General features: G+C 47.5%; 1 protein-coding gene across 1 annotated transcript; it reads right to left on the reverse strand.

The window, feature by feature from the left end:
* Positions 1–6699: 6699 nt before the first annotated feature.
* Gsto2 (glutathione S-transferase omega 2) lies at positions 6700–19720 on the reverse strand. The gene is made up of 7 exons (XM_050146032.1): positions 19550–19720; positions 19123–19302; positions 18757–18865; positions 16314–16536; positions 15048–15149; positions 8041–8147; positions 6700–6871 (listed from the first exon to the last, which is right to left on the reverse strand). Exons 2-7 carry the CDS (start codon positions 19154–19156, stop codon positions 6700–6702), a joined length of 747 nt encoding a protein of 248 aa, XP_050001989.1. The 5' UTR covers positions 19157–19302; positions 19550–19720.
* Between the last annotated feature and the right edge of the window lie 7310 nt (positions 19721–27030).

Consider the following 27030-nt stretch of genomic DNA (forward strand, 5'->3'; position numbering starts at 1 on the left):
TGGAGCTGTTTTACTCTCTGATCTTCAGGCAAGCTTTATTTATTAAAATGCAAATGAAACGCCACTACGGTTGTCTTCCAAATCGGTACTCATCTGAGTCTGCCTGGTTTGCTTGCCTCTGCACAGGACGAGGCTTTGCTTTAGGGGTGAAATAGCATTTCCCACCCCACCCCCGACGGTCCTCTGCAGCCCCCAAAAGAGACCAGAAAGCAAAACTGTCAAAACAATTTATCTTCAACTTCAATCTCAAGGGTGTTCAAATACATTCCTTTTGTCCCTCCATGGGACAAAGGTCTTGAAGGGGCAAAGTGGGGTTTGCAAGACAGATGGGGAGAGAGTCAGGAAGACGTTGGTCTGTTTCTTCACAGCCAGTGGTTGCACTTTCGCTTTCTCTTGGACTGATTCTATTTAAAACAGAAACAGAAAGCAGAGACCCATTTCTTGTTTCTTCTCCCTAGCCTCCCTTGACTGAATCCACATCTGTATAAAAATGTTCTCCTCCCAGTCTCATGAGACTTTTACACTTCTGGAGAGTGGACCGAGATCAAGTTCTCTGGGGACAGTGATTGGACAGCCCCCCTAAAAGACTGACCATAGCCTTGAGTCTCTTCCAACATACATAAATAATGCTGACTGAGGCTTCCGGAAGGCGGGATGTAGCCGGATGATAACCGAAGGATGCAGTTATTCTAATTCAAATGGGGGATATGACGCAGCTCTTCCATGCCCAGCGTAGACCACATTCCAGGAATCGGGGCCAAGCCGGATCACAGCAGAAACCCTAAACAGCCAGGCTTTCCTGAACTCACAGCTTCACCCAGTACTGGTTCTAAGAAACCTTGCCCATGGTTTCCTCAGTGGTGCTCTATGCTCTGGCCAGACAGGAAGCTCCACAAGCCACAGGCATCCGGACCAGGACAACCATTAAGCATTAAAGTTGTTCAGCTGGTTATTTAATGACCCAGAAAGACTCAAGGAGAGCAGGCCCTTGCCCCAACTCCACACCTTCCTGTGTAGAGGCCCACACATGAGGCCCGTTCTCTCTGGACACCCAGCCATATCCCAGTGAGCCTGCAGCTGCAGGGACCAGTAGCTGGGACTACTGCCTAGCTGTGGTACATCCTAGAACAGCAAGATTCAGTCTTACTGTAAGTCTGGGTTTTGCTTCTGTTATCTCAGCTGTGAAATGGGGATATTGATGCAAGTGAGAATACGAAGTGAACAGGTGTGTATGAAGCACTTGGCTTAGGGCCCCAAGAATGGACCCAAAGGCAGCACCTGTCACACCTCCCACCCACATGAGCTCCTCAGAGCTGAATTCCCACTTCTGTTTGCCCTAGAGAGTCCAGCACCTCCGACATGGAGTCAGTCCACCCTGGGTGCCCCTTCAGCACAGCAGGACCTACAGGAATTGTCTCATTCTCAGCTCTCTGGGAGCCAGACTTGTGCCAGGTGCCAAGGAAACCTTTAATGACCCTAGTGGAGAAGTCAGGTATGCTGCGCCAGTTTTTGAGAATGGTGAGGCTGAGGCGCTGGGCCTTGGCCCTCTGACTCTTGTGCTCTCACTGGCTCTTTGAATCTGGAAAACAACCGGAAGACGGAGTTCCCTCTTAGACAAGGAAGGAAAAAACAGATGCTCACAGCTGCCTCATAAGATTCCCCTGGGTCAGGTAGCCTGTTCAGTCATCAGCCCCATCCCCGACTCATGGCTACTCATTCAGCAGACACACTGGCGGCAGTCACTGCTGTCTATGTGCCCTGTCTATTATAAAGGGACCAGGAAAGCAAAGGCAAAGGCAGGATTCTTGCTTGAGAGCTCCAATCCCTCCTGGTGGAAGAGGAAGCTGGGGAGGGCCGAGACCAGCAGGAATTGGTGAAGGAAAGCCGAGATCCCCAGAGGGCGAGGGCACTCGTGCAAAGCCTAGCCCTGCCCACTCCCAGCTAGGACATCTGGACAAGTCACAGGACCTCAAAGCCTCAGTTTGCACATCTGTAAGATGGGGAGTGACTCACCGTGCAAGGTTTTGAAGGGTAGGTATTGTAGGTGAGGTCCCAACATGCATTAAGTGTGTAGTAAACAACTTTATTTTGATTAATGAGGGTTTTTCCAGAAGAAGAAGAAGAAGAAGAAGAAGAAGAAGAAGAAGAAGAAGAAGAAGAAGAAGAAGAAGAAGAAGAAGAAGAAGAAGAAAGAAAAAAACCAACTTTTTATTGTCCCCCTCTTCCACAATGGGGGGCTGGTTTTAGCCGAAGACTTCCTATAGAGCTTCCTCAGAGAGCCCCGGTGACCTCTTCCCCTGGCTTCAGGCCAGCATCCTCTTCTACCACTGAAGCTGGGACATCTGAGGGTACCCTCACCCCACCTCCATGCTGCTTTCCGATGTCAGGAACAGAACCTCAGATGAAACAAAGTTTCTCAAAGGTCTTTCTGTTCAGCAAGTGGACACCAGTCCCCACTCAATCACTTCAAGACAAAAAGAATTAAACACCTCCAGCCTTCACCGGTTATTCGTCTGTCTGTCTGTTTGTTTTATTTGTTTTTGTTTTTTCAAGACAGGGTTTCTCTGTATGTAACCTTGGCTGTCCTGTAACTTGCTCTGTAGACCAGGCTCAAAACTCTGCTGACCTCTGACCTCTGTTGCCTTGTCCTAGGCCCAAGACAGGCCTTTCCTGACTGATCCAGGTCGGGGGATGATGACTGCTATCCAAACATTGCCATAAAGGGGAAGCTGGCTGCTAACGGCTAAGTTGTCTAAGGACCATTGTTGTCCAAAGCAGCTGTGGTCATGGTGCGGAGGGCATGACCCAGTCGAGCATTCCATAGTCCTTCCATGACATACACATGTAAATGTCATGACCATTCTGGGGCCTCTCCATGTTCTGTTCAGTGGCAATGCTGGGAGGAAGGGGCTGGAAGCTAGTTATGGGAAATCCCTTGGGCTTCAGTATCCGTAGTGATGGAGACTTCAACAGACAGGCCGATAGAAAACACAGGCATGTGGCATTTGGTCAGCATGGAGTATCCCAGTTCCTCTCCAACAAGAAAGCCATGCTCTGTGTGTGTGTGTGTGCGTGTGTGAGAGAGAGACAGATACAGAGGAGAGGAAGAGCGAGAGAGTGTAAAGGAAGCAGAGCAATGACAATGGGTGTTTGTGCACTCTGGGGGACCTAAAGGGAGAGACTATCCCCCACCAAGGCACTATGACAGCCACACACAGCAGGCCTGTCATCAGAAAAGGGAAGTGTAGTCTAGATTAAATCCCTTTTAACAACCATAGCCACATCTATTGGCTGAGATCAGAGAATTTCAAATAACATTTCGAAATTACCCACCACTCCCATCACCGCAGGCGCAGCTCCACGCGCCCTCTACCGCCCAGTCCAGCTAGGATGTAACTGGACTAATCTAGAAGGCGCTCCAGTTCAGAATCTCCCCTGGGAGGAAAGTGCTGCCCAGCATCCTCTGCTCAGGAGTTCTGACATGAGCATCATCTATGACCATAACATACTTCAAATGCTTCTGGAGGTGGGGCTCTTGCCTTACCTCAGTCCCAAGGTTTAAATTGTTCCCTACAAGACAAGCAACATTAAAAACGTTTCTCTGGAGATCATACAAGTCTTCCCATTTTTCACATTACTGCATTTGTGTGTGTAAGTATGGGGTATGCATGTACACATGTGTGCACACGGAGGCCAGAGGTCAGCATTCGGTATCTTCCTCTATGGCTCTCCACCTTCTAAAGTCATCTTATATGTGTGTGTGCTTCACCTGCGTGGATATGTATGGACCACATGTGCAGTGCCCTTGGAAGCTAGAGGAGAGGGCCAGATCCCCGGAACTGGGGTTACAGATAGATGGCCATGAACTGCCACGTGGGTGCCGAGAATGGAACTCAGTCCTTAACCACTGAGCCATCTCTCCAGGCTCTCACGTTTTGTGACAAAGTCTCCCCTTGTTGAGCACACAGATGTAGCTAGCCTAGCTTGGATAGCAAACTCTCAGAGACTCCTGTCTCTGCCTTCCCAGTGCTGGCATTGCAGGCGCGTGCCACCATGCCCAGCTTTTCACCTGAGTGCGAGGCCTCCAAACTTGGGGTCTCATGGTTGTGCAGTAAACACTTTACTGAGCCCTCACCCTAGCCAACAATAATTTTTGACATAGCTTTTCTTCCTTCAACCCCATTAAAAACTCTTCAAGTTCATGAACTATGGTTGATTTTGGGTCGTATTCCTCAGGCTCCAGCCTCCTAGTTTCAGCCACAGATTGGTGACTCCATCTTCTGTATGAGTCAGGGAGGTGACATTGAGAAGCCAGAGGAGGGATGGGGAGATGGCTCGGTGGCTAAGATCATTTGTTGTCTTCCGGAAGACCCGGGTTTGATTCCCAGCACCTACATGGCGGCTCACAACCATGTAACTCCAGTTCCAGGGAACTCTGACCTCCTCCTCAGGCGCCAGGTACACACATGGTGCATATACATACATGCACATAAAACATTTAAACTCATACAAAATAAATCCCTTTTAAGGAAGAAAAGAGGAAAAATAGGAGAAAGTAACAAGAAGGAATAAGGTCAAGGCAGTGACTGAAACCAGGACCCCGGCATGTGGCCTGGAGCCAGAGGTTAGCAAACCACCTCCACTGGGCTATACTGGCCTAGCTCTGGGGTTTTCACTGCGCCCCTAATCCATCCTTTGTGTTACAGACACCTACAACAGCCCTGTGTGACTCTTGTCTGAGAGTTTCCCATGGATACAAAGCCTATGCAAAACTTGGCTTAGAGGAAACTGGGAAAACCGTGATACCTCATGAATCAGGTATTTGCACCTGGCATTGTATTGCAGGAAACTTCATTTTGTTTTGAGATTTGGAAATCCACTGGCTAAAGTGTAAATATAGGGAAAAAAAATAAAGAGGCCAAGAGGCAAAGGGAAAGTGTTTCAGTTCACCAAGACTGCGGCCCCTGCACCCACGGAGGCTACGTGCCTTCTAAAGGTGTCTCTGAGTCTTCATTTCACCGGCCCACGTGAACCAGCACACCCACACACCCAAAGGCCATTTAAGGCCCAGATGAGGCCGAGGGCCGTCAGCCTGCAACCTCTCTCCCCGTGAGCACTTTTCTCCAGCCCATGTGTCCAGGTTCTTCGAGTTTTGTAAGCTACTCTGTGAAGCCTCGAGAGTATACCTCTACCTCTCTAACTCGGAGATACGCATTTTCTGTGTACCGCAACAGTTAGGTCACAGGCTGGAGCCTCTCTAGACACCTGCAGAGTTCGCCAGTCCCTGCGGTCCTAGCGGAGACCACAGCAACCATTCCCTCTTTCCAAGCATAGGTACTAGGGAATAATGAGTCACAGACTCGACTCTGCAGTAACTTGGGTACCATGGCAACAGGGCACCACATCCGGAGCAGATGGTACCACAAACTGCCTGTCACATGGTGCCTCTTCTGGCAGGCCTGGTCACCTAACCAAAGAGGCTTGCCTATGTGCACCTGGCACGGAGTAGCACCTGGTGTAAAATAAGCCCGCAGCCAGCAGGCATCAGTGCCAGCCAAGATGCCAGGAGAGAGGGGGGGTTGGTCTGAATGGAGTCCAAAGCAGGGGCATGGAGAAGTCAAAACGTCACACTTGTTGTTGCCTGGCTTCTGGGCATGGCTGGGGATGCTGAAGACCGGAAGACTATGAAGGGAGAACAAAACCAAAATGATCCCAGGCTGCTAGGACACACTGGCATAGAACAGCAAGGGACAGTGTCGAACCTCCTCCAGAGAAAGTGGCAGCAGCTCCCTGCTGAAGGCACCTGCTGGCAGACCAGCCACTTTCCACAGCTCACTGGCATCTCAGTCTCTGGTGGCACGGCACTGCCTGGTCAAGCTGATGGCTACATGGAAGCCAAGACAAACTGTCCACACTACAGCAAAGGCTTGGGCCAACCTGATGTAGAGATAGGAGGTCCATGGGGCAGGGTCCACATCTTCATCAGTGTTATCCTCCCCTCCCCATGGTCCAGGATCTGGTACCCAAGAAGCAACAGAGGCGTCTGTTGGAACCAACTGAGTGTGTGACGCACATCCACAGTGACCTTTGCCTGAGACTGGGACTAGAGGGGCAGGTGTTTTGGAGGCAGGATGCTGGTTAATAAAACACTATGTGAGGCACACTGAGCTCCAGTAATACCGGTGAGATTCTGACGTAGTTGGTCCAGGGTGAAAAACGGGTGTTTCATTTCCTGCTTTGGAATTTTTTCCAGTCACAAGACCCTTTGGGTGTCTCCCAGGCCCGTGGCCAAAGTTTGAACAGGAATGATAGGCATGCCTTCCCATGTGGCCAGCAGTGTTTCCCTGCTAAGAGAATAGTATTTCAACACAGAGTGTGTGCGGTTGGTTTCTTTCTCTTTGTTCTTCCTCCTCTTCTACCTCCTCCTCAGGATTTCTTCTCTCCAGAGACTTTTGAAGAGCAGCAAAGGCTGAGGAGCAGGAGTCAGTCTAGTTCCCAAATGCGCCTCCATATCAGAGCTGGGAGCTTTCTAGAGAAGCTACGGGATTCAGACACGTGACAATTAGACTATATTTTACATTTCCAAGTTTATGAAGGACCTCAAAAAGAAAAAAAAAAAAAGAACAGAAATGCACTGACCCCCCAAGACAACCCGTGACGCAGAATCTGATACACCGAGAATCCTGGGCAACGCAGTGATCACCGAATGGCTGAGACACCCAGCCCAAAGTCAAAAGCAGCAGGGTTGTTCTGAAAATAGAGATTCAGGAAGCCTAAGAATATGTTCTTATCAATGAGCAGGGCACAGACCACGGGGTCCTGCTTCATGGTGGATATCCAGAACTTCAGATTCGGGGTGTGATTCACGCAGCTGCAAGACAGGAAAGGAGAGGGTGGGCGAGGGGGCATGTATCACTTTATAGAGTTGGAAGAAACAAAACTATGGGCTTGTTTGGGAACTACGGCAAGCTCAGTGACTATCCAGGAAGTCTGATCTTGGTGAGGAAAAGGGTTCACTTGGAACTGTGTGTCCAACCCTTGACATTGTGACGGTGGCTTCTGTGAAAGTGGGGAAATGCTTGTGAACTGAGGCAGGGGGATCAAGTGTCTTCAGCTCACTGCTGACTGACCAGCACCCTCTCATGCTAACTGTCCTAGACAATTTTCAGATTCTACTGTAGGGCTTTGAAAAAGAAAAAGAGCACTTTTCCAAATACTTTCACAATAAATAAAACAACCCTGAAACCTGGAAATAGAGGCCCTTTCAAAGACGGACAGAGGAGGTCGGGTCTAGGGTGGGCAAGGTGATGAGCTAAGGTAAGACAGCTGGTGGATGGCGGCCATAACCACTCTGCCCTGGAGGGAGCTAATATAACTTACCTGCATGTTTAACTATCCGGTCACCTTAGGTCTGATGGGAAGAACTACTTTCCAAATGCTGGAAGTGCCCAGCATGCCTAATGTGGCTGACAGAGGTCGGAGTCGGCAGTTCACACATCCGTCCGGTGTCACTGCAGAACTTTGAGGCGACAAAGCCCTGCCACGCTTTAAACATGCTTACAAAAAAGTGTGGTGCTTCCTTGATGTGCGGTTACCCTTTATTTATGTGAAGATTATGCACACATTGCTTTTGAAACCTTCTGGCTTTTAAAGGGCATTCCTATTTGGGGAGGGGAGTGTGAGATGGGGCTCAGGTGTGCGGCATGTGTTGCGACTCAGCAGGACCAGCTGTGCGGCCGTGGAGGGAGCTACAGGCTGTTTCACCTGTCTGTGAATACACAGGAGACAGTGGGCTCTGAAGCACCAGGAAGGCCTCTGCACACACGGTCTTATCCGCAGAGATGTAGGTAACATGCAAGCCTCTACTTAGTGGGAGAAAAACAGGTGCTCTTTGGACAAGGAAGCACGCATGAGTGGCGTCCAGCCCTGATTTCTGTTTCACAAACATTCTGAGACAGTCTACAGGGGAGATAGTAGTACCCAGAGCATCTCAACAGGTGGCACTCGGTGAATTTGCAATCATATAGTAAAATGTCTTACTCAGATAGTCCATATACATCCAGCCGCTCAAACCAGGGCCAGAAGAGGTAATCAATCATGGATATACAGTCTCCACCAAAGAAGGAAGTGTTCTGATATTCAAGAATCTAGAAATATACACAGAACAATAGCCGGTTAATTTACACATTTGCTGACATGATTACAGATGCAAAATTAAAATGTCAGATTAATTACAAGGAAGAAAACCTTGCCTGCCAGTGTTCTATTTTCAAGAGATGGCTTCCTCCCTCTGCCAGGGTTGCCCCAGCTCCTTTAGGGCCACAGTCTTGGCCACACCCTGTTCCCTGCCTCCCTTCAACATTGAACAAACAACATGGCTGGAGAATATGCAAAGAGCAACCCAGGCAGAGGTAGCCCAGCCCTTCCCTCAGCCTGGGACAGGCTTCTCCAAGTCCTAGGCTGTTTCTAGATCATCTCAGCTTGGAGCTGGGAAGCTGGACCTTAGGCCGGCATTGCCCATTCTCCAGGGACATGAAAAGTCTGAGCCAGTTGCTAAAAACCAGCATAGAAACCCCCCTTGCTGGTGTTGTGACCTCATCTCCCACGTACTCCTGGTACTAAAGGGGATGCTGCGGTCTGCACTGGTCTCCCTTTTGCCTTCTCCATGGGTTCGGAGCTAAGACAAATTAGTGCTGTTCAGTGGGTTCCCCGCCTCCCAGCATGGTCTTCATCATACTTTCTTCTTTTATTCAAATTCTTCCAACTTCATGCTGCTCAACATCAACATTCTACAATAAAATAAACATTTTCTTTCTCAAATGGGACAACCCACATAGGTGGACTGGAAGGAAAACACATCTTTGACACACCATAGCCAGACGGCCACAAGAAAGAGCCTGCAGTTTTCCCAATCACAGAACCACAGTTTCCCAAAGAGAACAAGCTCCCAAGGAAGTCAACCGCTCACACCGACCTACACAGCATAGAACCAGCTCCACGCTTCTCTCTGGGCTGCCGGCGGAGGCTGCTGGGCTGGTGAGCTGTGTGAAGAAGCTGTGCTGGTGTTCCCATCTTAGATTTGGAGACCCTGCTGAGGCACGGACCTCCACAAAGAGTCCAACTGTAAATTCTGGGCTGGGGTATGGCTCAGTAGGTAAAGGGCTTGCCACACAAGCCCAGGAGCAGAATCTGGTCCTCAGAAGCCACGTAGAAAAGGCTGGCATAGAAGTGTGCACGGACACACACACACACACACATACACCACACACACGTTCCCGGCGAGATGAGGAGGCAGAAGCAGGTGGAACCTCCAGAGTCCCTGACAGAGAGTTAACCAAATCAGTGAGCCCCAAGCCAGTGAGAGACCCTATTTCAAAAAACTCAAAGTGGACGTCACCGAGCAGAAATGGCATCCAAAGCCAGGCATGCTCCAAACGTGTTTGCTCTCCTGGCTGTGGCCGTGGCTTTGCACTCAAAAATATGCTCAGTGTGCTGAACTTCACCTCTGGCACAATGTGAAACCCAGGATGATATTTTTCCTTCCTCCCACCAGTCAGAATTCTCATCTGAAAGGGGATGGTAGTAGCTGTGGTCCCCTCAGAGTACCTCAGGGTGTGGCGAGAAGGCATGAGCCTGCGAGCCTGCCCTGTATGTACAGCCTAGGCCCTGAGGGCTCCACAGGGAGAACTTCCTACTAACGGAGGATAGAGGAGCTCCCCTACCTGCCTTCCCTTCTCAGAGGGAAAGCAAACCCCATGGCCCTAGAGCCTTCCTGTTCCCCAGGGTAGCAAACAGGCTCCCTGACTATTGTCACAGCAGGTGACATCGAGACGCTAACAGGACAAACGGAGGCAAAAGCGTCTGAACAATGAGATGTGACTCCACTGCTTGTTCCAGACACTTACTAGTAAGACCTGGCTTAGAGAGTGTGGCCTTGGAGGAGAATGGCCCCCGTGGGCTCATGTCTGAACACTTGGTCCCCAGGTGGTAGAACTGTTTAGGAATGACCAGGAGGTGTTGTCTTGCTGGAGATGTGTCATGGGTGGGCTTGGAGACCTCAAAAGTCTCCCGGCATTTCCAGTTAGCGTTCTCTGCTTTCTGTTTGCAGACTGAGATGTGGGGTCTCCGCTGCTGCCCCAGCGCCATGCCTGCCGTGCTCCCCATCATGATGGTCGTGGGCCCCTAACCCTCTGGACTGCAAACCCCAAATAAACCCTTCCAACTTGCCTTGGCATGGTGCCTTTTCACAGCAGCGGAAAAGTAGCTAAGACAGAGGGGGAAGGACAACGCAGAAGACACTCAACTGCCTTGGTGTTCAGAGCAGCTGAAGCCCACCATTTAAAAGTCTGGTCGCTGCTGCCTGATCCACAGATGTGAACAAGCAGGCTTATGTTTTTGCTTCTGCAATTGCAAACTGTTTCTGCCTCCATGCCTTGGCTGCCATGATTGGTGGTACCCTTAAATCATAAGCCCAAATAAGCCCTTCTCCTAAACTGCTTCATGTTACTAGAGTACAGGGCAAGTCTAAAACTCCCCTCACGTGGATTCCTTTACAGCTGCCTCCAGGTGACACAGGACACCCTGGCCTGGCTTCCCTGGAGGCTTGCAGCTATCTTCAGGATCCTCAACAGCTGGTGCTCCCTTCTATGCAAATCTGGTACCTCTCAGACACAGTGTTACTCCGCTCCTAGAATACTGTGCCAGGGAGATCTTGCAAAGGGGCATTTGGTGTTTGCAGCATTCAAAAGGTTCTACCTTAAAATGTTCTGAGGTTGGAGAGAAGGACCAGTGGGCAAGTGTGCATGCCAAGCAAGGGTAAGGACCCGAGGCCAAATCCTAAAATCCCAGGTGTAAACAAACAGATGGACAAAGAGCCAGTTAGGGCCTGAGAGAGGAACAAGACCTCTGCAGTCCCTGCGCTCCTTGCAGATACGAGGCTGAAACTGAGGAATCTGGGAAGCTTGTGGGAAGACACCCTGACCAAACAGAGGAAAACCAACAGAGATGCTTGCCTCAAACAAGATGGGGGTGAGACTCAACAGCAGAGGGTATCCTCTGACCCCCACATGTGTGCCTGCTTACACACACACACACACACACACACACGCACACACACAGTATGTATATATATATACGTATATATATATACACACACACACACATACAGTGATGAATAAAAATATAAATAAGTAAAACGTTTTAAAATAGCAATGCAAGATTTGTTCTCTTTTCCGCACTGAAAAGGAAGACTGGAGGCGCAATAAGAAGTAGCTGGTGAGAGACAGCAGCAGAGGAGGGATGTTTGGTTTGGTGACGATGTCGTATTTTCACCCAGGAACCAGAGAAACCCTTCACCTCCTGCTAGGGGACTCTCGGGCTCCCCCTAGGTCGATAGAGGAGAAACACCAACAGGGAACACAAGTGGAAGATGTGTGTGGGACTCCCCCTGGTGGCCATCGGTGGTGTGGTGCAGCGGCCAGGACCTCTCTAAGTCAAAGAGGAGAAAAACCTTTAAGGCATTTAAGAAAGAAGTGTTCCAGAACTGGAAAAGAACTTATTTCCTACACCATGTACTGTTTTGGGCCACACAGCAGCCCAATTCTGGTAACAGAAGAGCGATTTTATAAAGCTAATCCCAGACTCTTTTAGACCACACATTCCAAAAAGTCCAGTATAAGATCTTCAACCCTTGGATGGCCACCGGCTTTATACTGCTATCGTTTAGGCCATCACCAGGAAATCCTTGGTCTCCAGCCCTCTGGTGGTGCTGTGTCTCCCACTGGACGCCCTGTACTTGATGGAGGAGGGGAAGAATTCCTACAAGTCGGAAGTCACACACGCCCTTTTCTGCAAATGCAAAACAGCACCTTCAAGGGCAAAAGCAGTAGAATCAAGCCCACCTCCAGAGGCAGCCGCAGAACACTCGAGTCTGGGACAGAGACCTTTTGAGTTGAGAAGAAAATAAAAGGAGGTTTCAAGATTTTAAATTCCAGGTCCTTGCCACGCAGACACAGGACAAACCAAACTGAGCTCACAGCGTAGTGAACAGGGTTCCTGTAAAAGGGACCGCTGCTCTGTTAGGAAGAAGGCTGAGAAGTAGGGCTTTGGTAGGACTTGCCCTTCCGCTCCCCCGACCACCAATTAGGACGGCGTTAGTCTATGAAGATGCAAACTCCAGCTGGCCGACATCTGGGGACTGAGGGGACGCCTGGAAATACTCACTGCCATCCTCTACAGCGGCTGAATTATTTTATCCGAAATCTATTTAGTAAAGGTTAGAAAGTCCCTGACCACAGCCCACAAAGCAGTAGATGGATGAAAATTCCAATGAATCCCCTTCCCATCCCTGCACACGCACACCACCTCCCCCCCCACCACCACCCCCCCCCCCCCCCCCCCCCCCCCCCCCCCCCCCGCGCCCAAACGCAGTGAAGAATGCTCAACAGGAAACTCTGCCCCTGTTAAAATGTTATACCTCCATATGCAGCAGAGATAAGTGAAATCAAAAGTTAAAACAAACTCTGTGAGTTCAAGGCCAGCCTGGTCTACAGGAGCTAGTACCAGGACAGGTGCCAAAGCTGCAAAGAAACCCTGTCTTAAAAAAAATTAAAAGAAGAAAAGAGAACAAAACTGCATTTTAAAAATAGTCAAGTAACCTTTAAATATGAGCGACTCCACCAATTAATAAGAACAGCTAGCATGATCTTAGAGTGGAGACTACAGCATCCTTGAACAGTTTTTACAAGACAGCAAACTTAACCAAGCAGCACAAACAAATGGGCAAAAATGCCTTTTTGTTTGTAAAGAAGAAAATACAAATTAAACATTAACATTATGGCTGAGCATGGTAGAGCATGCCTTTAATGTCAGAACTGAAGAAGCTGAGGCAGGGGGATGAAGAGCTTGCAGTCAGCCTGGGCTATACAGTGAGACCATCTCTGAAAAGAAAATGTGGGAAAGGTGGGAGGGGGAGAAGAGGCAGGAAAGAAGAGAAAGAAAGAAGTTAAGATGACGGGTGAAATTTAAACTCAACAAACCACGGGAGCTCCTTAGTGGTGCACGCACCGCGTAAGCAGACACGACCCGCAGGCAAACTGTGCAGACGAGACATGTGGGAAACTCTGCATGGAAATGCGAACGACGGGAATACAAAGCAGGCCCACAGACACCGAGAAGCTGAGCCAGAAAGTGCCTCATGGCCGTGGGAAGATGAAGGTTTCAGATGCCCATTCCCTCAGTGATGTTTCAGTCTACTCTGCATCACATCTGATAACAGCTGGAAAAGAACCAAGCAGAGCCAGAGAGCAGAGCCAAAGCCTAAAGGCAAGATCACATGGACTGTGAGGGAGAACCAAACACCACCAGGAAAAAAATTCTGTCCAATCTAGAAAGCTACCGCACTACCCTGGGCTAGATTTGACAACTACCACCATGAAAAGGTTTGGACTAAGTCACTGGCAGAAAAAAAGAACTCCTGATAGGTCCTTCCATGCTGGAATCCACAAAGACAAGAAAAACAGAACTTGGCTCGAGTGTGATACTGAAGTGGAAAAGTCAATACCATACAAAAATAAAACTTGATTGAGAGGAGAGAAAGGGAGAAGGAGAGGGAGAGGGAGAGGGAGAGGGAGAGGGAGAGAGAGAGAGAGAGAGAGAGAGAGAGAAATTAGCTGGGTATGATGACACACTTTCAATCCGAGCACTTGGAAGGCAAAGACAGGCAGAACTCTGTGAATCCAAGGGCTACATAGTAAGAGACCCTGTCTCAAAAACAAGAAACAAGGGGCTGGAGAGATGGCTCAGCAGTTAAGAGCACTGCCTGCTCCTCCAAAGGTCCTGAGTTCAATTCCCAGCAACCACATGGTGGCTCACAACCATCTATAATGAGATCTGGCGCCCTCTTCTGGCCTGCAGACATACATGCAGACAGAATACTGAGAATACTGTATACATAATAAAAAAAATTAAAAAAAAAAAAACAAAAAACAAGAAACAAAAACAACCTCCACCAAACATAGAGAAATTGACAACTCTCTGCTCAGAGAGGTTTCGGCTGCTTCTTTTCAAGCAATGTTGCCTCTTTCTGGGCAAAGACTCTCTTATTAGATGGCTCTTTCAACACTGCGATTAAAGGCAGTGTTGGTGAAGCAGTTCTAGAACCATTCCCGGGATTCCTCTTGGCCAAGGCTCCAGAGTCCAGCAAAGCCACCGAGGGGTTGTTGGAGTCTGAGGCCTCAGGACACAAGTGAATATTTCTTATTACTCTCAAATCACTGCAACTGTACAGCTGCAAGACAGGAAACACAAGCATGTGCGGATTTAATCTGTAACTAGCCGATAAAGTCAAATGGAAGAATATTAATAGCTAGCCATCTCGTAAAGGTATAAAGATAGCACTGATTGTCAACAGAGGAGCAGCCTCACCCATAAAAAGAATTCATTTTGGTTTCCAGACCAAAGGTAAAGAGACCCACAGAGCATACTCAGAGTGGGGTGGGTGGTAGAGAGTCCCATTACTGCCCTGGTACAGCAGATTCTACCAGCAAAGACTGCTCCCTGTCCATCCACTGACCTTCCATTTCTAAAACACACAAAACTGATTTTATTTGGGGTACCTCAACTAAAAGATAACTTCCCCTCTCCGCCTCCTCTGCTAGCTTCATGAGGAAGCATGGAAGCAGCCCTGGACTCCCTCTGGCTTCCCAACGTGAGAGAACAAACCATCATTAGATACAGTTCCATGCCTTCAGCAGTTAGGTCCCACACAGCTGCTACCAATACCTCAGCCCCATCAGCAGAAATGCAGAGAATCTCAGGGAACACCACAACTCCAGGAAAGGACAAACATGTTGCTCATCCTTGACAACTCTTCAAGAATCACTCCAAAGCAGGTGAGGGATGCAAGCATTCACAGGGGACAGTCAGAGGACCAGAAAGGGACCACGTCAAAGCTTGGCAGAAAGTCTGCAAGCAGGTGATGGCAGGCAGATTAGAAGCAGTACACAGAGCTTGGTCCATCACCTGACAGGACAAACGCTCCTCCGTACCTCTTCCAGGTTGCAGAACTCCTGACGCAGGGCAGCCTTCAGGTCCGCACACTCTCTCCCGCATCTCAGCGCTACTAGACACTCCTTGGTTAAGTGTGGGACCTAGACAGAGGACATAGGTTCCTACAGGAGGTGTTTATGAAAACTGTCCCCACTCCGACCCAAATGCAGTGAGACGTCCCAACTCCAGCACGGGAGGACTTGGCTACATGCCAGTGTAGCCACTTCTCACAGCAGTTGCTCAGGCTAAGAGCTTTCACAGGGTTCTCAGTGCCCCCTGCTTGATCAGCCAGTTCCATGCTGTAAGCTCTTAGTGGGGACACTTAATCTCTTTAAGCCTCAGTGTTCCTATCTGAAAAATGGTTCCAGTAACAATACCCACCTCCTAGGGCAGTCAAGGGAGGGAATCAGTAGACAGAGAAAGTTTGGAACATCACAAGTGTTCAATATATGTTATTAATTAATAGCATAATTAATGCTATTAATAGCATTTAGTACCTGAACTTTTTTGTATGTGCATGTGTGTGTGTGTATTGTGTGTGTGTAGATCAGATGTCAACATTGTGTGTCGTCCTCACTCACTCTCCATCTTATTTTTAAAACATTTATTCATATTCTTATTTATTTAATGTGCTCATGTGTGTTCGTGTGTATTGTGTGCATGCATGCACACATGCATGCCCACACATATGCATGCACACATGTGGCACAATGCACGAGTGCCGACAAATGCATGTGGGGCTCTGAGGACAACCTGCGGGTTGTCAGTTCTCTCCCTCCACCACATGGGTCCGGGGGATGGAACCTGGGCCATCCACCAGGCTGGGTGGCTTCCTTGCTGAGACAGAAGCTGGCAGATTCAGGGAGACTAGCTGGCCAGCAAGTCCCAGGCATCCTCCTGTGTCACCAGCCCCACCCCAGTACCGGGAAGACAGGCAAGCACTGCCATGCTGGCTTTTTACATGATGCTGAGGATGCCACATCAGGTCCTTATGCTGTGCAACAAGCAAGCACTTCACACCAAGCCCTCTCCTTAGCCATCACCGAGTGAGTCATTTTCCTTTCTTTTCTAAGGGAAATGTCTTAACTTTGCTATCACCTTTTCTCTCATTACCAACACCTGTACCCAGGGCTCATGCTTCCGAGAGTGCTGTCTCTCTTCCTCCAGGCACAGTGCCACTCCAATATTTTAGACCTTATAGAACAGCTCCTCTACGCAATTTGTGTGTACCTTACAGAACAGCTCCTCTACACAATTGTGTGTACCTTACAGAACAGCTGCAGTAACATCTTCTGGCGAGCTCGTTCGTAAGGGTCGTATGGAAACAGCTTCCTTTCTGGGTAGATGTCGTCCAGGTACTCGCAAGCGATGACGGATTCATAGATAAGTTGACACTGGCTGTTCTCCAGGACAGGAATCTGGCCGAAAGGATGTTTTGTGTAGTACCACTCAGGCTTGTTTTTCAGGTTAATGTTGATAACTTCGTGCCTTGAAAAAAACAAAAGGGAGACAGGCTGGAAATGAGAAGCAAATAGGAAGACAGCTCAAAACCAGACAGCTGTACCATTCGTGCTTAGAGCTGTTTGACACGGGAACTTTGTGTCAAATATGTGACATGTTTGTGTTCATTCCTGCACTGGTGTCTTCCACGGCTTCTCTTTTCCTGTGATTGAATCTCAAGCCCGATAGCATCTCCTAAGAAGTGGCTGAGGCAAGATGAGAGCCAGGCTGACTCCATATGCACCCAGCCACAGTGCTGGGAGATGAAAGCCGGCAAGCACAAGTCCAAGAGGACATGGTGGCTCAGGTCTGCAACCCCAGGACCCAGGAGACAGAGGCAGCAGGGCTGTAAGTCAGAGAGTAATCTAGGCTACATTTGAAGCCCTGTCTCAAAAGCAAAACATTAACAACCACAGAAACACAACTGTGTTATTAACAGGTCATACTAGACGCTGGTGAATGCTAACAGTGAATAAGCTGTGTGCTCAAGCTGAGATCCTAGCCAGTTCCTTCCCCTCCCGGTGCTCAGCGTCCACGAGTCCCATCTCTTGGCGTCACTGTGGCGATCAAAGCAGGGATCGTGTGTAGTGTTCGGGAGAGAACCTAGTACATTAATTAGCCGCAATCACTTTTCAGTCCTCCCCTACTCATTATTATTGGAAGTTCAAAACCAGCCGGTCACTAGAGGCAACAACACACGTTTAAGAAGATTTAAAAAAGAAACAAACACAAACGGTTACATTCTTCCAAGCGGCAGTTCTCAACAAGATTATTTTACCTCTCCTCCATGCAAGGATGAGCATCAATATCCGGGGACACTTTGGTTTTCAGCAGGGGAGTGGGGTACCATCCTAATGGGTAAAGAAGGGGATACTGACAAACAACCAGCAAAGAGTCATCTGGCCCCAAATGCCAGTCAGTGATGCTAAGATTGAGGAACTCCACTAGGAAAAACCAGTTATGGGTCCAGGCATGTAGTTTAGTTGGTGAAGTGCTTGTCCAGCTAAGGAAGCCCTGGATTCTGTCCCCAGCATCACACAAGCCAGGCATAGTGACACACAGCTGTAATTCCAACACTGTGGAGGAAGAGCTAGAAGATCAAAAGTTCAAAGTCATCCTCAGATACATACTGAGTTTGTGGTCATCCTGAGCTGCATAAAACCCTGTCTCAAAACAAACAACAAAACCCCATAACTATTATTTTAATCAGTTCCTAAGCGGCCAGTTTGTGCCCAAATGAGCAACACATTGCATTGCTCTGATTTTTCTAAAAGTAAACAAAAACAAGAGGTAACCATAGAGCTAAGTAGATTCGAGCCAGCAGGAATACTCTGGGAATGTATACCATACATAAGCATTTATGCAGTGTTAACTTAAAGCTATTTAAAATTTTCATTTAAAATATCCCCACATGGGTCCCTCTATTCACTGACACGGACTGAACGTCTGACGCCAACCCCTATGATGGACTTCCCAAGTCCTGAGCCAGAGGCTGGAGTGACACTTGCATTTTGTGTGTGAGAGGGGGGTCTTATGTGACCAAGGCGATCCTCCTGTCTCAACCTCCCAAGTTCTGCGGTCACAGGGATGGTCCTCCACGCTTGGTTTCAGGTGGTGACTGGGTGTGTGAACCCATGCCTCATGCAAATAGAGCAAGCACTCCTAGCGGTTCAGCTCCATCCCCAACAAACACTTTCTCAACACCTACTAAGTGCCAGGCTCTCTTCTAGTACCACAACGAGGCAGAGCCTACTATCTTGAACTCTTTTCCTGCATGGTTGCCATGGGGGGGGGGAGGGGGTAGAAAGACAGAATGAACTAGGAAATGTTGGAAGTAGTTAAGCGTGAAGAAACAGAACAGAGTTACTCCAAGCTGCTTGGGTGGAGGTAGGGCTACCTCGGTGCATTTAGGAGAGGCGTCAGTGAGCTTGGCCGTGCCCTTCCTAAACCAGGGGTGGGTAGGTGGGGACCAGTTCACCGACAGCATCATTCAGTGTAGGCTGCCGTGCCCGTTGGTTCTTGAAAATCTGATTTGGAAGAGAACTCAGGATTTCAGGAAATCCTACACAAACTCAGCCCTTGGAGTTACTCAGGCTGAGAAGAAATGGAAGAGAAGCCCTTCAAAGAGCCGAGCCTCAGACTTGAAATATTCTCCTGGAGATGAGGGGTGAGGGTGTGCTCAGGGAGCACGTGGCCTCAGTTTCTCACCTGATGCCTTTGGCCTTGAGGACCAGGCGTGTCCTGTGCGAGTAGGGGCAGAACCTCATGCTGTAGATGCGGATCACACCCTCTGGGACTGGTCCTGGGGGACAGCTGCCTGCAGGGCGGGGCAGGTGCGAGAAGATGGAGAATCTGGTTAGCCCTGTGGGAGGGGCCTTGCTCACCTCATGGGTGTTCTTGGGGGACTCTGTTCTGGGCCTCTCAAGCTCCACAAGGGACATTTGCACATACAGTTTGTCCAAGTCTGTCCTCTGTCCTCTGGTTTACAGGCCAAGGCTCAGTTACCCCTCTCCAGAGAGAAAAGCCCCATCACGCCTCTCCCCCATCCCAAGGGTCCAAGTCTTAAAGGCTTACCTCTCCCCAAGCATCTGGAGGCATCCCCAGACATCAATCTCCAGGTGTCTGTGCAGTACCCGAAGGCTCACAGTCGCCACCTTGTGGCTCTCTGATCAAGAGATCAGATGTGGCCCGTGGTTCCAGATCAAACTGTGCTTCCTCCAGACCCAAACTGACTTCTCAGCAGTGGACAGCACTCTGGTGGGGCAGAAAGAAAGTGAATTGGGACCCCTAGGATAATCTAGCCCTCTCCAAGACACCTCCCCAGATACGGGAGCCCACAAATGGACGAGGGAAACAATAAGTACCCCCAGAAAATAGCTCTTGCTTCAGACACACAGGGAAAGCATTTGGTGGGTCCTCACCCACAGAAAGAAGGCTGGACATTTAAATCCCAATGTGGATTTCAAAGGAATCGAAAACAAATCGATCAGGCTAATATTACCTTTTCCTTTCTCTCACAAATCCGCATCCTAAGCAGATAGTTGACCACGCTTTCTGCGTACCGTGTTCAGCGTGCCTTCTTTTTAAAAAGGCCAAATTTTCTCATGGTTCAGCAAACGGAACGGAACACTTGGGACATGGTGAGACTCTGCACCACTCAGGAAGTGAATGGCAGCTTCCAGTCCACACTGCTCTAACCTCTCCCTGATATTCCATTTGTGAGATTTCTACCCAGGTCCTGAAAAACTGGCAGTGAGGAGGAACAAGACTCCGGGAGCCAAGAACTGTTTCTGGGTCCTCCTCCAGCCTGACTTTCTGACACAAGTCCTTCAGTGTCCAAGGACAAAAAGCTCAGCAGCACAGCCAGCGCCCATCTACGTGAGGTCGAGGAGGCAGCTGGCCTTGACGCTGACACCGGCAAGCTGAAACCCTGAATGCCAACAAGTGAAAAAGAGAATTCCTTTAACTTTCCAGGCCGGAGAGAAATGGAAATGGCTTGCAAACACATTTTACAGCATGGAAGGAGGGGCAGAAAAACATCATGTGTCTCGTTCACAGCCAGTTATTTCTAATCTACTCCATTTCCCAAACTTCCGTGCTGTGTGGTCAACACTGCTCCCCCTTTGCAAAAGTGTCCCAGAAAAATGACATTATTTGTCCAAAGCGAACAATTAGCAGAGTCAAAGGATTTTAAAAACCCAATGGCTTTTCAAAGGCTCATTGTCCTGGGCTGCAACAGCGGAGAGTTGATCTCCAGAAAAACCCACAGCACATACGGGCAGCTCCGTTGCTGAATCTAACTTTTCACTAATATAACAGACTCTTATCATAGGGCTTATAGGACAAACGGTTCTGGGCTTTTGGAATTTTCACCTCTCCAGAATGTCTTGGCTAATAATCAAATTTTTTTCTATAAAACAAAAATCTTTGAAATCTTCAGCACTAATTCAACCACAGCTTTAGCCAAGAATCTAGTGATTCTGTGGGAGTTAAGCTTAAATGCCAATGTGTCATTGATAGGTCTTATATTGGAATTAGGGACTAGCGGGAGCATTCGGATCAATGTTTGAAAGAGCACAGGTGCCGCCAGAAACCTGACATCGGTTAAGGCAGACCCGTTCTTGCTTTGCTGACATTTCCACTTTGGCAGATGCAGGCACAGGCAACTACTTCCCTGGAACTCACCCGATGGAGGGAAGCTTTATGGTAAACAGAGACAAGAAACAGCACTTTGCCGTGATAACTAAGGAGGGGTAAGGATGTGGCTTCTCAGCAGACTAGTGCACCGAACCCAGGACAGAGGAGGTGTCTGTTAGCAGACCAAAGCAGATACTGGCCACCAGGTTCTCCCTGCATCCTTCAATCCCTATCTGTTACAGGGTCCTTCTGGCTGGCACACCCTGCCCCCCACACTAAAGTTCTCCAGCCCAGGGACTCTCCTGTCTCCCCGCCCCCACCCTCCTCAGTCTGCCAGTTACATTCACTCTGGACTCTCCAGATGTTTCTGCTGTATTCTTCCTTACATCTATATAAAAACCTCAGCCGAGTGATGGTGGTGCATGCCTTTAATCCCAGCACTTGGGAGGCAGAGGCAGGTGGATCTCTGTGAGTTTGAGGCCAGCCTGGTCTATGAGAGCTAGTTCCAGGACAGGCCCCAAAGCTACTTTGTCTCAAAAAATAAAAAACAAAACAAAACAAAAAAAGAAAAAGATAAAAGAAAGAAAAAGAAAAGAAAAAAACCCTCAACCCCTTAGGAGCTGTCATTTCCTTTTATTTATTTCTTTTTTCCATTCACCTTTCACATAAACATAGCAGGTAACTGAGAAAACACACCCAGATTCTAAAAGGGAAAGCATAAGAGAAAGGCAGAATTTCAAAATCAAAATGAATTATTGTTGACCTGTTTGGTGCTTTCTTAGTTCATTTAAGCCCTAAATTGGTCCTGGAAGTGTCCTGTAGGACTTATTCTCCCATTCAAAAGATAAGTAAATGGGGGCCTAACAAGATTAAGCACTTGGTAAATGTCCCACAACTGGTAAATGTAGGAGAGGAGAAGAATTTTCACTCTGGGGACAACACTGTCATCCAGCAGCTTAGTCAGTACCAGATGCAATAGAAGGACAGTCAGAAAACTTCTCCCCGTGGAGTAAATATTGAAGGCTTTTCGGGTTGCAGCTGCTCAATTCTTGTACCGTAAGAACAGCCATAGAAAGTATATGAATGAATGGGCACAGCTGTGCACCACTAAAACCCAACTCAGGGTCACTGAGCTTGATATACGTTTTAACAGCCTCTAACTTTTAGAGCTGCTTTAGGTCCCCAACAGCATAAAGCAGAAGGCATAGCAGTATCTAATGTTCTCCCGAGCTCCAACACAGCCTCCTGTATTATTAATATCCCAGTCAGAGTGGTGCCTTCATTACGATAGATGCACAAATGTTGACACATCACTCCAAGCCCACAAACCATAAACCATTCACTCGAGTGGCTTACGTTGGTATGATTTCTACATCACAAGTTATGGTTTATATTTGATACCTTTAGCTGCTTTAAACAGTATTGTCGGAAAGCATTCTTAGCTCTTTGCGTTGCATGAAATCCAACAGTTGGCCTAAGTTAGCCTGGTGGTTTTAATTTGGGCATTCATAGTTTATGTTGGAATGGTTGAGCTAACAATGTTCAGAATGGGAATTCCATTTGCAAACTAAAATGTTCTAGTATGCCAGGAGAGACTGCATTTCCAATTTTTCCCCTCATGATTCTCTCCTTCTAAAGGAAACTAAATCTGCAAGCTGGAAATGTCACTGGTTAAAGGTTTGCCTAAGGAAGCTGTTGGGTTGCATGCTATAACCCTAGAACTTGGAGTCAGAGGCAAGAGGACCATGAATTTGAGGCCAACCAGGTCTACATAGTGACCCTGTCTCAAAAAAAAAAAAAAAAAAAAAAAAAAAAAAAAAAAAAAAGGAAAAAAAGAAAGAGGAGGAGGGGAAGGGGAAGAAGAGAAGGAGGAGGAGGAGAAGGAGGAGGCTTGTTTATGGAAGGTCAAGTTTTGAGATGCAGGCTATTTAGAGTAGTTAGGATGGAGGTGAAGCAGCATTCTTCATCTATGGATCTATGGGAAGCAGGTTTCTCAAAACGTGCATCTGGAGCTACATGAGTAGTGAGACCTGATTTCTGGCACTTGGGCAAATAAATCCCGAGCCCCCTAGACTTCCACTTGCTGTGTTTAAGATGACAACTTTAGCGGTATGTACATGATGGTTTGGGTATGGAATGAAATCATGCAGACTTCATCAGTAGAGTTTTAACTCAGTGTACCTCAAAATTAAAGAGAAATACTAATGAATAAAAATGCATTTTAACAGCACAGCACCTTCCCATTTTGCATCCATAAAGAAGACACACATTGCAATTGAGCTTTGTCAGGCATATCAGAATGAGACTCCAGCTCACAACACTCATTTCACCAGTTCACAGTTTAATGCTGGCTGAAAGTGTTGAATGCTGCAGGCAACATTTCAATAATGTGAGTTTTAATCTCACCAAAGATCACAACAGTTTTCCCGGAAGGATTTTAATCATGACCTTCAAGCTTGTTCTCTGCTTCCTCTTAAAGATTCAGTAGGTAACTCCTAAATGTTTTTTTGCAAACGTTTCCTCTGTGCTATTTCATGCTTGCTTCTCTATTATATTGACCAACTCAAGCACACACACACACAAAAATGCAATAAGGTCATAGAAACCTATTCCAAAAATGTTTCCAGGTAACTGAAATATAATCATATCCACTGTGTGTGTGTGTGTGTGTGTGTGTGTGTGTACGTGCATATGCACTCATCTAAACATGTATGGGAAGGTCAGGGGTCTTTTGAGTCAAGATCTCTCAGGGTCCCACACCTGGAACTTGCTGATTTGGTTGAGCTTGTGGCCTGAAAGCCCCAGAGATCCACCTCTGCCTCCCAAGGACTGGGTTATAATACACCTGGCCTTGTGTCCCGGTTCTGGGGCTGGAGATCAGGTTCTTATGTTTTCTCAACAAGCACTTTTGTCTACTGAGTCATTTCCCCTGCCATAGATCTGCTTTTGTGAAAATACAGGAATCTTTGATCATGATGATCAATGACTTATGTGTTTTCAGAATGTAAATAATTTCTTCACTCTATTTCAGTTTGTTTTGAGGAATGAATGAGTTCTCTCTCTCTCCCCCCTCCCTTCTTCCCTTCCTCCCTCTCTCCCTCCCTCCCTCTCTCCTTCCCTCTCTCTCTGTGAGTGTGTGTGTGTGTGTGTGTGTGTGTTTATATGTTTCTTTTGTTTTGTTTCATTGGGTCTTTTATTTTTTCAAGACAGGGTCTCATTATGTAGCTCTGGCTGTTACGGGGCTCAACTTGGAGACCAGGCTGGCCTCAAACTTACAGAGATGCACCTGCCTCTGCCTCCAAAGTGCTGGAATTAAAGGTTTACATCATATGCCTAGCTTGAGGTGTTTTTAAAAAAGTCATTTCAGTCTCTAATACTTGCAGAAACTATATTCCTCTATTGCAGAAGCTATATTCCTCTATTGCAATCTCTTTCAAAGCCTACAGGACATGGGGGATTATAATGTGGGGTGCTCCATCATCGTTCACTGAATTCCAGAAGTCAGATGAGGGAAAGGGCCTTATCTTCACATCTGCCTTTATTCCAGGTTTGCAGGGAGTGAGGATCATAGGAATCTTTCTATGACGTTGACTTTAGGACACAGAAGCAAGGCTTCTAAAGCTACCACCGGAGAACCATTCCCTTCCTTAAGAAAAACTGAGTCAAGGAGACTTTCTTAAAGCTCTTACTTCTGCTTCCCCATTCCTGTTTATCTTTATAACATGTAACACATTTATGCATCTTGATATATTTGAATAATCAAAAACAAAATTTCAAGATTCTGACATCAAAGTTTGTAAACCCAAGCAAAAGCATCAGTATCCCTTAATAAAACCAAACCATGATAGCGGTGTGACCAAAAAAGGTGGATCTGAATCAAGCCATTTCCGGTATCCACCAGAATTCCCCCAGGGCCCTCTTTGAACACCAAATTTCCTGAATGCTCAAAAATTTTATATGACGTGATATCGTGTTTTCAAATAATCTAAGCTCATCCTCCCAAATACATCAGACCACTTCTAGAGTTCTTCCAAAGCTCATCACAGGGAAACTTTATATAAAGTTGTTACACTGTGTTGCTTAGGCACTGCTGTCTGACTGTAGCCAATACCTATGCAAGTTTTCTTTTGTTCCAAAGCCGTTAAATTGGAGAATATGGAATTACTGATGAGAACAGATCATATTATTCTGTCTTGGTTTAATCTCTAAATGCAGGAGCTGTTGAGTAAGATCTTTATAGATCTGACTTTACACCACAAGCTACATTTGAATCACTTCAGCATTTAATAGCTGCATTGCCTTGGCCAAATAACAAAAACTTCTTATAGCCTGATATTCTAATGCCGTGTTGGTCTAGTGGTAAGAATACCATGTGGTTTAGAAGTTTTATTTGCATAAGTGTAATAAGCATCCACTACTTGCCATGTGCCTTTCATCTGGCAAGTTTTTTGGGTTTTGTTTTGGTATTAACTGTTCTGTTTACTATTATTTGACTTTCATAGCCTTCAGAACACAGGCTGTCCCTGAAATGAAAGTCCCCTGCCTGCTTGTGACCTCATCAGAAAACACAAATCCACTAATGCCAAGCTGAAGTTGGGAACTCTTGACTGTGGGATGCTACTTGCCAGTCTTCATCCAAACCAGAAAATGAAAACAATTTAATTTTGATTACAGGTACCTGGCTTAAAGACCCCTTCTTTTTCTTAGATTATTGACTTTTGTTGTTGTTTTGTTTCTTTGTTTTTGTTTTTAGAGATTGGAACTTGCTGTTTCTACACAGGGTTTCTCTGCGTAGCCCTGGCTGTCCTGGAACTCGCTTTGTAGACCAAACTGGCCTCGATTTACAGAGATCCACTAGTTTCTGCCTCCCGAGTGCTGGGATTAAAGGTGTGCGCCACCACCGCCCAGCTTTCTTTCTTCTTTATCCTAGTGCCAGGTTACCTTAGCACTTTTTTTTTCTTTTTGGTGTGGCAATTTAAGAAAATACAACACCAGCTATGGTTAAATACTTGGGCTTTCTTTTAAATAGAAAGTTAACATTTTAAAGTTAGCAATCCTTTTCTGAGAACAAAAATTTGAGAAGTTCCCAAAGTTCAGAATTGACCTCAATTTCCGCTTCTCTTCCAATACAAGTGGCGGTGGCAGAAGAGACGCCCCCGAGGAACCTTCCAATGGTTACCTCTCCCACCAGGAGTTGGGTGGCGGGGCGACAGACGTAAAGGCGGACCCGCCCCTTCGCACGGCCCTGCTCCGCAATTGGTCACCGATTCCTGAGCTCCAGCCAATACCCGACGAGTTTGGAAGAGCGAGCCAATAGACGGCCGCGTTACCGCAGCTGACAGGAGAAAGGACGGTCCGGCCAGAAGTCTATGGCTGCAGAAAGAGGAGGTCGGGTAGGAGGCGGTGCGCCCCAACATCTGGACTCACATCCTACTGGAAACCCGCGAGGAGCTGTCGGGACCTGGCCAGGGGCCTGGGGCACAGGTGGCTCCGCCCGGAGCGAGGACGCTGGTTGTCCCGTTTGTGAAGTCAACCGCTTCCCTAGGGTGCGGCCCCGCATCACTGGGAGGCTAAGTCGCAGAGGCTGCGCCCAGCCCTGGGTGATTGTTATGCGCTCTGAAGAACGAATCACCCCATGATTCTCGCTGGCAAACCCGAAAACACATCAGAAAACCAGCCAGCCGATCGGGGTGGATGTCATTGCTTAAGGTCCTCCGGGATGTTTTCCAGATCCTTCTGCCATCACCTTAGAGCCTGGCTTAACCTCCGAACCAGCCATATCATTCCTAGAATGAAATGAGGCTCTGTCTACCTTCTCGTGTGGAGGTTATCTGATTAACCTTTCTCAATGGGGAAATTTCACCCTTTACTTATCCAGTCTTATATACTGAATTGGCTGATGTGCTCTTAATGGTATTGCATATGAGACACCAATTTCTGTCTAATAATGGAATTTGGAAGGAAGGATTTGAAAGGGGTTAGAAGTAGGAGCTAGAGAGGTGATTCAGGGGTGGTTCGGAGTGTTTGCTGCCCTTCCAGAGGAAGATTCCGTTTCCATCACCCATGGCCTGTCTGCCAGTAACATCTGCTCCAGGGCTCCTTAACTCTCTTCTGCCCCCCCCCCATCTTTTTTCTTTCTTTCTTTCTTTCTTTCTTTCTTTCTTTCTTTCTTTCCTTCTTTCTTTCTTTCTTTCTTTGCATCCCCCTTTGTTTTTTTTCTTTCTTTTCTTTGAAATGAAATTAGAAGCTGGGAACTCGAGGTGGCTACCCAGTCACGCTGATTTGACGCTGTGTGGATTTAGCATTCAAGGGTCACAATAAGAATAAGAGAATTAATGATGGAAA

The sequence above is a fragment of the Alexandromys fortis genome, unplaced genomic scaffold, assembly GCF_014885135.2.
Source record: "Alexandromys fortis isolate MF-2015 unplaced genomic scaffold, M_Fortis_MF-2015_v1.1 scaffold_16, whole genome shotgun sequence".
NCBI lineage: Eukaryota > Metazoa > Chordata > Mammalia > Rodentia > Cricetidae > Alexandromys > Alexandromys fortis.